The following is a 14,057-nucleotide window of genomic DNA, read 5'->3' on the forward strand; positions in this document are numbered from 1 at the left end:
TTCAGCTTCACAGCACCACTATCCTGACACCAAATTCACCTATTTGCACACACACCACTGTCAATCACTGCACCTTGATGTTAGTTAATTGCTGCCCCTTGGGTTAGCATAGCTGGTGCACAATGCATTGTGGGAGGCAAAGGATCACTACCTGACAGGTGTCCTGCTCTAACTCGTTCTCTTTCAAAGCAGTTCCAATGTGCTGCTGTTATTTAGCCAGATCTGCAGAATCATGACATGCAAAGTCTGATTCTTTTCCCCCAGTGACACCAACTGATGCCATTATTTCAAAAGCTGCACCAGTGCAACAAGGAGGTAAGACTCCACTTACTTGAACGTAAGCTCTTGGGGCAGGACCTGTCTTTGTGTCTGCATATGTACAGCAGTCAGCTCAGGGGGCTCTTGCTCCATGATTAGGGCTCCTAGGAGCTACAGCAATACAAATAATAAAGCACTTTCCATCGGAAGTTCTTGTTGCCCTTTTAAACATCAATGTATTAACCCTTGCATGGCCTTTTGGGAACCCAAGTGAATGGAGCTTAGAGCTGTGGCAGAGTTTAGCAAAGTACAACCCCTAATTCCTTCCAGTGTAATCCCTCAGATGGGTGCTAAGAAGATTCATCTTTATAAAGGACTTTGAGATCCCTGGATGAAATAAAGCTCTGGGGTGGTCAATTAGCCAAATCCTGCAGTCCTTAAGGAGGCAAATCTTCCACCGAAGTCAGTGGATGTTTTGTTGGTGCAAAGAATGTTGGGTTAGCTTCTTAACATGTAAGCAGAACTCTGCAAGGATTGCAAGTCAGAATATGCTCAGGCTCCTAGGCTTCCAAACCTCTTTTAAAAGGGAAACATACTGAGCTAAGAAACTAAATGGTAGACGTCCAGGCAAACAAAGTGCTACCACTATACAGAAGGGAAGTTTAAAGATGTGGACTGAAAAAAAGACTGTGTTTAAACGCTGGATTTCAGTGGAGCTGCAGTGCTCCCAAAGAGGCCGTTTGTAGTAGTGCAGACTAAAATTAATGCTCTAGCAGCAGTAAGGATGAGAACGTTCACAGAGTATACACACACTTATCCTTCATTTAAAAAAAAAAAAAAATTTTTTTTGCATTCATAAAATGAGCCGGATTAGTGCACCTGCAGACTGAATACAATTAGCACAAATACCAAACTTTTCCCCTTCAAAACGCTTAACAAACAGGACTAGACTCCTCTAACCACAAAAATAAATAAATAAATAAATAATGCAGCCCAGCAAGTCTCCCCCCTCTGCTTACCACCTCCCTTGGCCTCAACACTGCCCTGGAGAGAACCTTGTAAGGAGGCAGAGTTTAGTCTTCATTGCCCATTCAGTTTGGGCCACTCTGCTGGGGCTACCGATAACAGGCTCATTAGGGATATTTGGATGGACCCAAGAGCACACCAGGCAGGAAGTAGGTACCGGGAAGGACAGGAACTGGACTGTAAAGCACATTAAGGTGGGCACTGCTGCTCTACCAGGGGAAAGGACACAGTCATTCATTTCAATTAAACCAAAAACCAAAGCTCGTTCTGTACTTTATTACTTTCCCACTCGTCCCTATCCCCAACAAGTAAAATATGCCATCTTCAAATAATCAGGTTTACAAGAGAATGGAAGTCACATTAAGTACAGTAGGATCAGTGCAATCTCCCCACATCATTAAGTAAACAAACCAAGGTTTCTTCCCTCCTATTAATATCAGAGGATAGTTCAAGTTGGGTTTTTATCAAAAACCCATAACTGATTCCACCTTATCTACATTCCCAGTGTTATTTATGAAATTATAGAAGTCTGCAGCATAATTTCCAATACCTACAGCTAACATACCAATAATGCCATTTCTCACAACTTTATCACAAGGCTCATAATATATGTGTTACTTAAAAGCCCCAGGTCTTGGAGACCAGTGATTAGATGAGAATCTCAGCTTTCATTTGAAACAAAAATAAGTACATTTCTAGCCCTCAAGATTTAAAAGAAAAGTTTGAAAATGTGAAAAAGTGCACTTGGAAGGCTCAAAATCTGGATGGTGAAGGGGAAACCGCCCCAGAATTTAGCATCTCATGATTGTGAGGGATCTGGCATGATTTCTGAACAGTCCATCATCTATTTATGTCCAGCTGCACCCACAGCTTAGGGGACAGTTGATTACTTTACAGGCACGCTCTGCAGCCATCCCACCTCTGGCTGTGATTTAATCAAGTCTCACACTTAACGCAGGGTTGGGGCTGGGTTAGCAGTTGTATAGCTAGGGAAAAATCCATGTATTTCAAGGAGTGAGTGGTATCCTCTTCTTGGAGTTACAATGTTGGGTCAATACTCAAGAATATTATTGGGGGAGGGGGGACTTGGAACTGTGTATTATATGAGAGAGAGAACCACAGTCCTGACCACAACTGGTCATTACAGATCCCATGGCAGTTTCTACTACAGCAGGGACACAAAATTCATGTAAGCTCCCTGGGGCAGGACCATCTTTTTGTTCTGTGTTTGTACAGCACCTAGCACACTGTGCTCCTAGTCTAGGACTGTGGCTTATAGGCTCTACAATAATACAAAGAATAAGGCCAGGCCAATTCTTAATGTGAGCAATTACATTGTGCTTGCCTAAAGATTACCTTGTAGCTTCACTGAAAATAGTAATTTCACTTCCTGTCTATAAACCTGTTGTACAGTATTCCTGGCTACTGTTAAACTGCTACCACATTCCATAGGGTGGCTGCTGTGATCCCTGTATAAAATTACATGAAGTGATCCGAGGTCCAATAGATGCTGATGCCTTTATATAGCATCCTCAGTGCACGGCATCAGTCACCTTACTGAGCATCACCCATGCTGCTTACTCATGACAGGATAAAAGTCATTGGCATGCAGGGCTTTTGAGCACTTTCAGGCAACAAAAGGGACTGAATTAAAAAGAAGCTGCTTACGTAAGAAAGTTGACTTTATTTTGAAGTTATGCAAAAACATGTCTCTGTTCAGAGCATTCTAGAAATCTAGCCACACTGCATTACAATTACAGCTAGCCACAATTTTGTACATAGCCTCCCATGAGCTGGCCAGCTTCCAGATCAGTAAATGGCTTCTGTCTCCAGTTCTGTGTCCCATACACCTGATGATCTTCACAGATTTCCTAGAGATATTCCACTGTCGATATGGAGAAACTTCAAGGCAACCCAGTCCAAAGAATGGTAATAGGTCCATGTGAAGTGGAATGAGACAGCAATAGAAGTGCATCGGCGCAGTGGATATGGCCTATCTAAACAGGGAAATTAGACTACTAGCTGGAAAGGGAAATCTTTTGTTGGGTGGGAAACACCAACACAAACCAGGGTGCACTGACATGGAAATGGCTGATGCCAGGAGAGTTTAGCTGAAATTGGACCGTCTTAAATCACTGGTTTCCTTTAGTTTCTGCATCCCTGACACCAATGACAAAACAATGGACTAGTCTCAATATTTATGAAAATGAAACCCTGCATACATGAAACAGAGTAGCAGAATTCATCATACAGCAGGTTTTGCTTCATGTCCCCCAAGCTGCACCCAGAGAAGATGAGATTGGGGAAGAACAAAAATTATTTTGCTGCTATGTCTTGGTGGACAGCTGAAAGGTGAATGAAATAAAATGAAATCAAACTGGGGAGCTGTCAGGCTGCTTAACCCAGTACAGCTATGCTCAAGGTGGTGTCTCTTCCCATGCCTCCTACAACAGGTGCTCTGTGTACTGGTGGCCACACACTTCCTACTTGCCTACGTCTTCTCCAAGTGGAATTTGGAACTTCAGGTCTACTAACACATCCCCTGCTGGAGACAGAAAGTTCACTTTTTCCTAGCGAGGAGGTTTAACACTCCCAGCTGTCTGATGCAGGCATCCAGCTGTCTGTCAGCTTCATTATCCCCCAGAGACTTCACATTAGCTTGCTCAGTACATTCCTTCTGCAAGCGAAGCAGCTCCTGATCAGCTGTGGAGACGAAAGTCAGTCATTAGGTTCTTCCTCATTCAGACAAATTGGTAGGGGTAACTATCACAGTAATTAGGGTAGGGGAATGTTTACTGAGGCAATATGGGAGAGTGCACAGAGCTGGAAATCATCATGGCTTGGGTACCCTTTCTGGCAAGAGGTTGAAGGACAACTGCCACAGCCATTCAAGGAATGGCAAGAGCTCCACACACACCCCTGCTGAGATTACAAAATAGCAACTCATGAAGGTGTGAGCTGAACCCCATGCAGCAGCCCTAATGAAGTCACAGGAGGCTGCACACCACGGGTAGCTGCTTTGATAGCAAGTATCTCCCTAAATGAACATGCCCTAAATTGATAATAAGATTGGATGAGGTGTATTATCCTCCCAGAAATAGCTTGATCTTTGGATTTTTCTCCGATGGCCACTAACAGCCAGTTCTAGTGTAGTCTGCCATCAAGTCTAACACCCAAACGCAGAACCTGACTGGGCCTTCCAGTCTGGACCTGGCTAAATCTACTATCTCAAGGAGACCCTAAAACCATTTTATTGTTATTCCAAAGTACGTTGAGATCCTTGGAGGAATCGCTCTCAAGTTCTATCAGGAAAGGATCCATACAGGATTCTTCTATAGAGGCTCAATATAGAAGATTATTAATCACACCCAAACTCCTCAGATCTTTGGGGAAGTTTTGATGTGGATCCAAACTCTGTGCATCTTTATTATTATCCACAGAAGTTAAGATGGTAAGGGGACACTTCAAGTTATTTAAAAAAAATCACTTCTAAGTATTCTTTTATCTGTTGTTACCAGCAATCTCCAAGAGTCCGCTTGTGGGAGTCCTTCAGCCAGCAACAAAGGAGAGAAATTTTTTAAAAGAAAATGGTATTGTGAAATCACAGAAACTGACAGAGGGACTCAGGGACAGGCACCATGCTTGAACCTACTTTCAACTCATTTTTTGAAAGTGACTAGGTTTCAAGGTGACAGTGTCTGTTTCAGAAATACCTAGACTTCAAGACAGCACATCTGCTTTAATTTATCCAAGCAAAGATCAAAGTCAATTACCTGCATGGCTTTCTGCCTGTGCCTCGGAAAGGGTATTTTGGGTGGTCTCCAGTACCTTAGTCAGATGGACTTTCTCGCTTTTAACCATACGCTGTTTCTGATGGAGAGAGGTTATCATGGTTTCTGATTCAGCTATCAACTGTTCTAATTTGGCTGCATCTGGCTGCTCACTAAAAAGGTAACCAGAAATAGAATGATCTTAAGTTGGCGCTTAAAGTCTCCATTGACCCTAGTATTTCAATTAGACACTATAAAAATCCTAGTAGTAAAACAAAAACATAGGAATTGCCAGGCTGGATCCTTCTAGCTCAGTATCCTGTCTCCAATAGTGGCCAGTCCAGATTCATCAGAGGAAGGTCTAAGAATCCCACAGTAGATGATGTGGGATAATCTGCCCCACATGTAGATCTCATCCTGATCTGTCATAGTTAAGAGATTATCTCAAGCCCTTGAAGTATGTGGTCTAATGTCCCTTCCAGAAAATTTGTTGTCAATAATTACAACTGTGGATATTCTTGATACCTGTAAGTGTCCAATCCAAAGTATCTAGCCGGTTTTTCTAGAGCAAAAGTCTCAATGTAAAGGTAAATCATAGGATTAGTGGAGCTGCAACTCCCCCAATAGGCCATTTGCAATACTGCAGCATAAAGTTCATGCCACAACAGCAGCAAGAATAAGATTAACAGCTCTCACAAAAGTTCCATTCATGTTCTTTTCCATTTTTTTCTGTGTGAATTTAATGCTTGTGAGATGTGATGGAAGACAGCCCCTATACACTGACTATCAACAACATGTAGCTCATATATAGCACTTCCCACTTCAAAGCTCTTTACAAACATTAACTAGCTAAAGCCTGAAGTCCTCTATGCAGCCACAGAGCCAGTACGTCTCAACTTTACCCAGGAGGAGCCTCCTATAGGTGAGGGGAGATATTTCAGAAGAAGTTATTTTCATTACAGTAGCATCCTTGGAGTCTCCAGTCAGGGCTCAGAGCCCCATTGTGCTAGGGGCTGTACAAACAAATAGGAAAATGACAGTTCCTGAGTTGAAGAGCTTCCCGATTAATGACGAGATGCATCAGATGGATGAAACTAACAGGTGGTGGTGGTGGAGCGACAACAATCTTTTTGTGCTGTGTTTGTACAGCACCGAGCACAATGGGGTCCTGGTTCATGCCTGGGGCTCCTAGGTGCTACAATAATAATAATATGCTGGCTTACATTCAGATGGTAACAGCAAGATGTGGCAAACTGGCAACATTCTGCAGACATCACAGCAGACATGAGTCTCTAAGAGGGATGTGAAGGAGAACAAGAGAATGACCTTGAGAATTTCTGGTGGGTATGCAAGGGACAGCATGGGAGAAAGCATGGAGGTGCTTGTGGGAGAAGTTGACTAATGGGCCTGTCCTAGGAATGGGTTCTGAGGTAAGCAGGACTGGGCAGGTCTCACTCATCTGGAAGGCAATTTCATTGGTTGGAGGCAACTTTTAAAGGGATCATTTCACATACAGCTGTTTTTCTAATGCACTCCAGGAAGGCTTGCCATCGCCCTTGAGAGTCAGATGTAGCATAGTTAAAGTAGCGAGGGAAAATTAAGAGGACTTCCATACTCAGAGGAAGAATGGTCCAGTGGTTAGGGTGCTCGCCTGGGACTCAGAAGTACCATATTCAATCTCTATTTCGCCAAACTCCGTGTGTGACCTGAGGCAAGTTACTTAACCTCTGTGCCTCAGTTTCCTCCCTCCGTCTGTAGCATAGGTATAACAGCACTTCAAAGGGAAATTTTGAGGATAAATACAGTAAAGAGAAGTGTTCAGATACTACACTAAAGGCAGCAGGGGCAGATATGTATCAAACAGATTATTTATATTGCAGTAGTGCCTACAAGGCCAGTCAAGATCAGGGTCAGACCTACTCATTGGACACCCCCTCCCCCCCAAAAGGCAGTCCCAGCCCCACAGAGCTTACAATACAAGTACAATCACATTTTCATGTGAATAGCATCATGCTGGACATCTGGACATTTTGTATATAACCAGAATACATTAAAGGCACAGGGTGCCACACATCACATTAGGAATGTCTATCATGGACGTGATCATCTGAATGGGCAATTTTACTCTAAAATATGACTGCAAAAATAGCACTGTGGGGCTCTGTGTGTATTGTTGCTAATGGACAGCAGATCAAATGCACTCAGGTTATAAGTTAAAGGATTTTTTTTTTTCCTGTCAGCCCAACATACTCAGCCTGGGCTCTGACAGTCATGGTTGGGGTCTTTTCACCCCAAACATCATGTCTGGTAAAAGAGGTTCCATAGGCCAAACTAGGCCATCGGTGACACCTATGCCACTCACTGCATTCAATGGGGCTGCTCAGGTGTAACTGAGTGCAACTTCATAAACAATTCTGATGATGAATAAGATGGAAGAATCCAGCTCTCCCTCTCTTACATGTGCTGACTTGGCAAAACTAAGAGGAATTAAGACTTATTTTTGTCACTCATCTGAGCAAAGATATTTCTGTAAACACGCAAGGAACAGATGTGAGCAATGGGAACGTGCCATTTGTACAGTCACTTTTCAGAAGACAATAGGTTACAGACTCTCCAGGTTGCCTTTGCCTTTGACACCTGATTGAACAAGAGAGTGAAGTAGTATTAACCTAACGGGTTGAACCCCCAGCTGAGCTGGCACAGCTGGGCAGAGAGGATGGGAAGGTCGCTCTAAACCATCTTTCCATCTCCCAAATTACAGGTATACAAAATGGCCCCCAGCATAACTTAGAGCCTGCTCCAAATCACGCTGGCAGTAGTGATCTCTTAGGGACCACTGTGCAGACAGAGAAACCTGTGCTCCAGCCCTAGCTCTTCCACCACCTGCCACGCCCTCAGCCCACATCTCTGCATCCTGACATACCTCCTTCACGTGTTGGGGGAGGGTGGGAGAGAAGTGGGTTGTGTACAGCCAGCTGGCACCTGCTTTATGCCACTGGAAGATTCCCCTGCACTGGGGGGGAAATCCTTGACTGACGCTTTGGGACAGCTTTCCTGCCACTTTGTTAGCAGGACAAAGCTGATACACTAGGAAACAAGGATCAAATGCAGCATCTTTTAGAAGTAATATAGGGAGCCAAAAATGTTGCCTCCAAAATATGCTGTACAAGCTCCCTTGTTTGAAATGGCAATCAACCCAGCAGGCAGACTCCCTCTGCATTTGAGGGAGAGTAAAAGGGAGGGATTTCCTGGTCTTAGATGAACGCTTGTTACCGTTGCTGCAAGTGGAATAGCACATGAGTGCTCTGTCTCAGACATTTCTAACATGCCCATCACTGTAGTATTTTGATACATGAATCAACAAAGAATCACTGAGGTCTAAGTGAATCTGATTGCTGCCACACAACATGCTTTAAAACTGTTAGTGAATGGAAGATTTTTAAGGGACATTGCATTATTGGCAGCCATTTGCTTATGCTAACCCATGTGGGCTTGCTTTGCTTATACTGTGGGTAGTGAAAGACACACCTAGCCAAAGGAATCAAACCTCTCAGCAGTCTCCTAGTCCGGATCAAGGGACAGCTGGTATTTAATGCAGAAGGACAAGCAATAGGCCCCACCGAGTCCACCTGGCAATGTCACCTCCCTACCCGAGCAGAGAGCAGATCACATACCTGCAGCTTCAACCCCATCCCACAATTTGATTCAATCAGGCACAAAAGAGGCAGCCTGTGGGCTCCTGGCAGTTCACCAGCCAGCCCACCCCTCTGATTATTCTCTATTACTCCCAGGAAACTAACTGCTCAAATGCTACTATTTGATTTCACATAATGAACAATCTTAAGCATACAACACATGTACAGTCTCTGTATCAATAATGTAAACCGTACTGTTGTGGTACATGTGCCTGTTTAATCAGTTTCTTTGAAGAGGCCCTGGTAGCACCCTGCTAATTACCCCAAGATCATAATTAGAAGTATATTGCAAGCCATATATTTTTTCTTCAAACATCCTCTGCTCTAACTGGAAGGATCATACCTGGTATCTTGAGCAATATCCTTTTTCAGCCTTTTCAGTTCAGCTGCAACAGTTTGAAGTTGTTCTCGAGTCTTGAATTCCTCTTCCAATACTGGATGCAAATGCACAATCTGTGCTGCCAGTGACAGACAGTTCTCTCTTTCTGTGACACTACAAAATCAGAGTACAAAAGCATTATTTCTCTTCCCAGTCACTGTTCTAGTGACTACAATTTGTGTTAGTTATATACAGCAGAACTTCTTTATACAACATGCCAGCACCAAAATTCAACCATTGAGTTGTCTGTAAAAAGCCCTTTCATGTTCCTTTACAGAAAGTTTCCTGCCAACCAAAGACCTTGTGATATGGCACTGATATTAAATCCACATACATAGGTTTTGGACTTAATAGTGCACTCTGTAAGTACTATTAAAATGTAGTCGTGATTAAAACAAAGCTAAACATGATACTAATTAATTAGCAATGTTAAAAGATTTATTAGGAGACTTACTATTGTGCTATTTCTGTCTCAAGTCTCATGATCTCATCCTTCTCTGTGCTCACTCTCACTTCGCTTTCATGTACCTTACCCAGCAGCAATGATAGCAACATCTGGAAAGGCAAAATAGGGAAAGAAATTCAAGTAAACACAAAACAAGCCGAGTTGATAGGTGGAGTTTGAAAGCTCAAGTCAGTTCAGTGTTCCTGGTTCATTTTCACCCAGGGCCACAGCAGCCTGCAGCTCCTGATATGGAAGGTTTATACATTTTGAAAGACTTGCACCTCGCTAAGCCAAGACAATAAAAAACTGGTCCATTTGGAACACATGCATGGTGGCAAAGCAGAGGGACGTAACCCTGGTGATAGTCTCAAGTCATAATTAAAAAAAAAATCCTCTATTTTTCCTTTTCCAAAGCTGTGCTGGTTAAAATGAACCTTAATATTCTCACTATCAATTAAAAATGAGACATCAGCAAAACAGAACTTTGCCAGGGGATAATGGTCTCCTACTCGACAAAAACACCATGGTGATATGAGAAGATTTATTTTTAAAACAGATATAACACTATGACTCTGGGTGGGTTGCCAGCAGCAGGGATTCAACCTTCCAACTCTGTTTCTGAAAGCCTCTGGTGCCTGAGATAGAAGACCTAACTCTGTTAGCCAAAGCTATAGCAGGCTCATCAACCTCTACATGTGACCGAACCAACACCAAAGGGGGACAGAGCATCACAGTGAGTGGGTGTTGTGGTCTACACCCTCATTAGTCCTGTGATGTTTTACTTCAATTAATATTTTTATGATAACATTAACTGTCACTAGACCAGGAGAAGTCTATCTATTGGAATTAGCATAGGCCTGGGAGCAAGGAACCATGAGACCACTAAGCAAACTCAGGTCACACCAACATGGCCAAAGGCAAGCTGGGGTGACACTAGTTTTTAAGCATACTCATCAGCCTGATGCTACTTCAACAGTCAAGAGGCTAAACCACTAAAAATAGATTTATAATGAAAGCCACATACACAGCGACCATAATGAAATACATCTCCTCATGCACAGAAGTTTACCTCTAGGTCCCCACTGCTTAGGTCAGAGAACAAGTCATCTTCATCCAACGTTAAATAGGACTGCACCTTTTCCATCTTTGACACTGTAAAAAGAGATAAATTCAATGGTGTGCAAGAGGAGCCGCTAACGACATTTCAGCCACGTCAATGAAAGGTAAGTTGGGCTGATTTCTCCTGGCTTCAAGGGAGCTCAAACCTCTGGGTCCTATCAAATCATCCCTGCCAGAAATGACTTATCCCTGCAGCTCACAGAAAGAACTTCTGAAGAGCAGATTTTTTTGCTTTTGAAATTAACCAGATTGCACCAAGTGTCAGATATTTAAAATAATTCCCATGGAAGGATACAGCAAGAGCGGTCTTCACCCACAAGGATCCCACTTAGCCATGTCCTCAATATACTCTGCATATTTTCCAGTAGTAAAGTCTATGCATTTTTGGCAAAGTGTTCACCAGGTGGCATGGCCTCTCTTCACTCAGTTACTGTGATAAGAAAGTTTTGGTGTTCAAACAGGAAAATACTGTAAATGGATAGATTCCTCAGCCTCTCTTTTGCACGTGCAAAGTCCCCTAGTCAAGGAGTTTATTCCAGGCTAAGGGAGAGAATTTGTCAGAACCCCTTGGTAACGTAGTGGTGGCACATCACTGAGTAAATGCAGTCCATTTCAGACAACACTGAGCTTTTAAGGCCTGCTCCTATTGAACTGACTAGAACGTTGCTACTGATTTCAAGGGGAGCAAGGCCTTTTGTCAAGAACCTCTGTAGAGAGCACATTGTCATCTCTCCTCTATAAACCTGCCTGCAAATCCTTCTTAAGTCACCAGTAAAATGAGCAGGCCAGGCTCAGCTTGGTCTCTAGTCTACTACCAATCTCTTCAAAATCTGTCAGCCAAGCAGCAGCTGTCCCACTGTGCCCCCGCTGGGTCAGAGCATGGCAAAGTGGGACGCTCGAAAGAGGAGTAAGTGGCAGGGAGGGACAGAAGTTGGAGTCCCCAGCCCACCCCACCAGCTGTAACCCATCTTCCTCCAGCAACCCCAAAGCTTCCCCAACCTCAGCCACCCCCACAACCCCAGCTTCCCTTAGCTACTTCCTGGCCCCCCAAAGCCCCTCCATCCAGCCCCCTAAACCTCCCCCCATCTTCACCCGCAACCGCCTCTGCCCTCCTCCAGTTCAGCCCCTCCACCCCCAACCACCATTCTTTCATCCCCTTTGTCACAGCCCCCCCTTTTCCCCTCCACACACGCCCCCCGCCACTCCCACTTCGGCCCCTGTGCCCCAGCCCCCCAACCGCCCCCAGCCCTCCCCCACTTCGGCCCCTGTGCCCCAGCCCCCCAACCGCCCCCAGCCCTCCCCCACTTCGGCCCCTGTGCCCCAGCCCCCCAACCGCCCCAGCCCTCCCCCACTTCAGCCCCTGTGCCCCAGCCCCCCAACCCTCCCCCACTTCAGCCCCTGTGCCCCAGCCCCCCAACCGCCCCCAGCCCTCCCCCACTTCAGCCCCTCTGCCCCAGCCCTCCCCCACTTCAGCCCCTCTGCCCCAGCCCCCCAACCGCCCCCAGCCATCCCCCACTTCAGCCCCTCTGCCCCAGCCCCCCAACCGCCCCCAGCCCTCCCCCACTTCAGCCCCTGTGCCCCAGCCCCCCAACCGCCCCCAGCCCTCCCCCACTTCAGCCCCTCTGCCCCAGCCCTCCCCCACTTCAGCCCCTCTGCCCCAGCCCCCCAACCGCCCCCAGCCATCCCCCACTTCAGCCCCTGTGCCCCAGCCCCCCAACCGCCCCCAGCCCTCCCCCACTTCAGCCCCTGTGCCCCAGCCCCCCAACCGCCCCCAGCCATCCCCCACTTCAGCCCCTCTGCCCCAGCCCTCCCCGGCTTCGGCCCCTCTGCCCCAGCCCCCCCACACTTCAGTCCCTCTGCCCCAACCCTCCCCCACTTCGGCCCCTCCTCCCTCCACCGCCCTCCTTCGGCCCCGGACCCCAACGGCTCCCACTCAGCCCCGCGGGAGGGCGCGGGCTGCACTGACCTCGCACTGCTGTCAATCACCACATGCAAATGATCACACGGCCTAATTTGCATATTCGCCCATCGCTCCGCTCCCGCGGGCAGCTCCCCGGAGCCTCCCTCCGCGCGCGCCGCCTCCCCTCCCACCCTTTCAAACCTGCCGCTTGCAGTGACCTCATCACCCTGCGCCGCGGCCGCAACCATAGAGCTGGGGCGCCTCGGCCGCTCTATGGTTCCCTCCCGCGAAGGCGTTCGTTCCGGTGGCACGCACGCCCCCTGCTGGGCGGAGGGACAGCAAGATGCCGCCTGCTGAAACCCCAGCTCCAGGAGTCCTGCGATCGTGGGCGAGCGCGGCTCGCGGGCAGGGGCTAGCCCTGGCGAGTGCCCCAAGGAGCAGCCTCAAAACCCCAAGCCAGAGCCAGGTGGCCACTGAACAGAGCAACAGCCATCCTGGGTGAGATCCATGGTCCATCTAGCCCAGTGGCCTGTCCCTGACAGCGACCGGGCAATGATCAGCACAGGGCAATTTGTGGGGCGTGATCCATCCTCTGCCGTCCACTCCCAGCACTGACCATCAGAGGCTTAGCAACACCCACCAGGTGGGGTTGCATCCCTGCCCATCCTGGCTCATAGCCACTGCTGGACCTATCCGCCAGGAACTTATCCAGTTCTTCTTTTTTTTAACCCAGTTATACTTTTGGCCTTCACAACATCCCCTGGCAAGGAGTTCCACAGGTTGTGTGAAGAGGTAGTGCCTTCTGTTTGTTTTAAACCTGCTGCCTATACATTTCCTTGGGTGACCCCTGGTTCTTGTGTTATGTGAAAAGGTAAATAACACTTCCTTATTAACTTTCTCCATACGGTGACAGGAGGTACCCCTGTACTCACACACTATTGTAATAATCTTTGTACAGTGTACGTCTTGTGAGGTATCATTTGAAAACTCATAATTTGCTGGCTCTTGCCCTGGTAAAATATGCATGGCCAGATTGTATTTGAAGTTATAAGATTCCCCTGCATGGTGTTATCAACACATGTTCCAAACTGAGGGTGGCAAACAGGTCTGTCCTAAACAAAAGAAAGTGTGCTCTGCTTAATTTGCATTTAAGCAGTAAACAGAGTCATCAAGCAGAAAGGGGAGATAAAGAAAGCTCAAACAGGTGAGGGAAAGCAGGGAACATCTTTCTCCATAGATCTTTTGTCTCCTAGTACCAGCTGGAAATGTTTTTTCAAGAGGAGGACTGAACTAAGTTCCTTGTAAGCTGCACGGCTGCCCAGCAGGCTATCAAGTGCCACGCAGTTCAGGTGTCCCTCCCCACATTGCCGTGAGCTGCTCCCAGGAACCTCCCGCTTGCTGTGCAGAGGGCGGGGGAGAAAGGGGCACTGATGTCAGGGTGTTCCTCTTCCCCTGCCCCTGTACC

General features: G+C 46.6%; 1 protein-coding gene across 2 annotated transcripts; it reads right to left on the reverse strand.

The window, feature by feature from the left end:
* Nucleotides 1–2,928: 2,928 nt before the first annotated feature.
* Nucleotides 2,929–12,994, reverse strand: LOC140895247 (uncharacterized). 2 transcript variants are annotated; one of them, XM_073304684.1, is made up of 6 exons: nucleotides 12,659–12,994; nucleotides 10,643–10,725; nucleotides 9,583–9,683; nucleotides 9,093–9,242; nucleotides 5,058–5,227; nucleotides 2,929–3,987 (listed from the first exon to the last, which is right to left on the reverse strand). In XM_073304684.1, exons 2-6 carry the CDS (start codon nucleotides 10,715–10,717, stop codon nucleotides 3,845–3,847), a joined length of 639 nt encoding a protein of 212 aa, XP_073160785.1. In that variant the 5' UTR covers nucleotides 10,718–10,725; nucleotides 12,659–12,994; the 3' UTR covers nucleotides 2,929–3,844. The 2 variants fall into 2 exon arrangements, with proteins under 2 accessions (XP_073160785.1, XP_073160786.1); XM_073304685.1 differs by lacking the exon at nucleotides 12,659–12,994 and adding an exon at nucleotides 11,440–11,668.
* Nucleotides 12,995–14,057: the final 1,063 nt, after the last annotated feature.

Source organism: Lepidochelys kempii, chromosome 11 (genome assembly GCF_965140265.1).
Source record: "Lepidochelys kempii isolate rLepKem1 chromosome 11, rLepKem1.hap2, whole genome shotgun sequence".
NCBI lineage: Eukaryota > Metazoa > Chordata > Testudines > Cheloniidae > Lepidochelys > Lepidochelys kempii.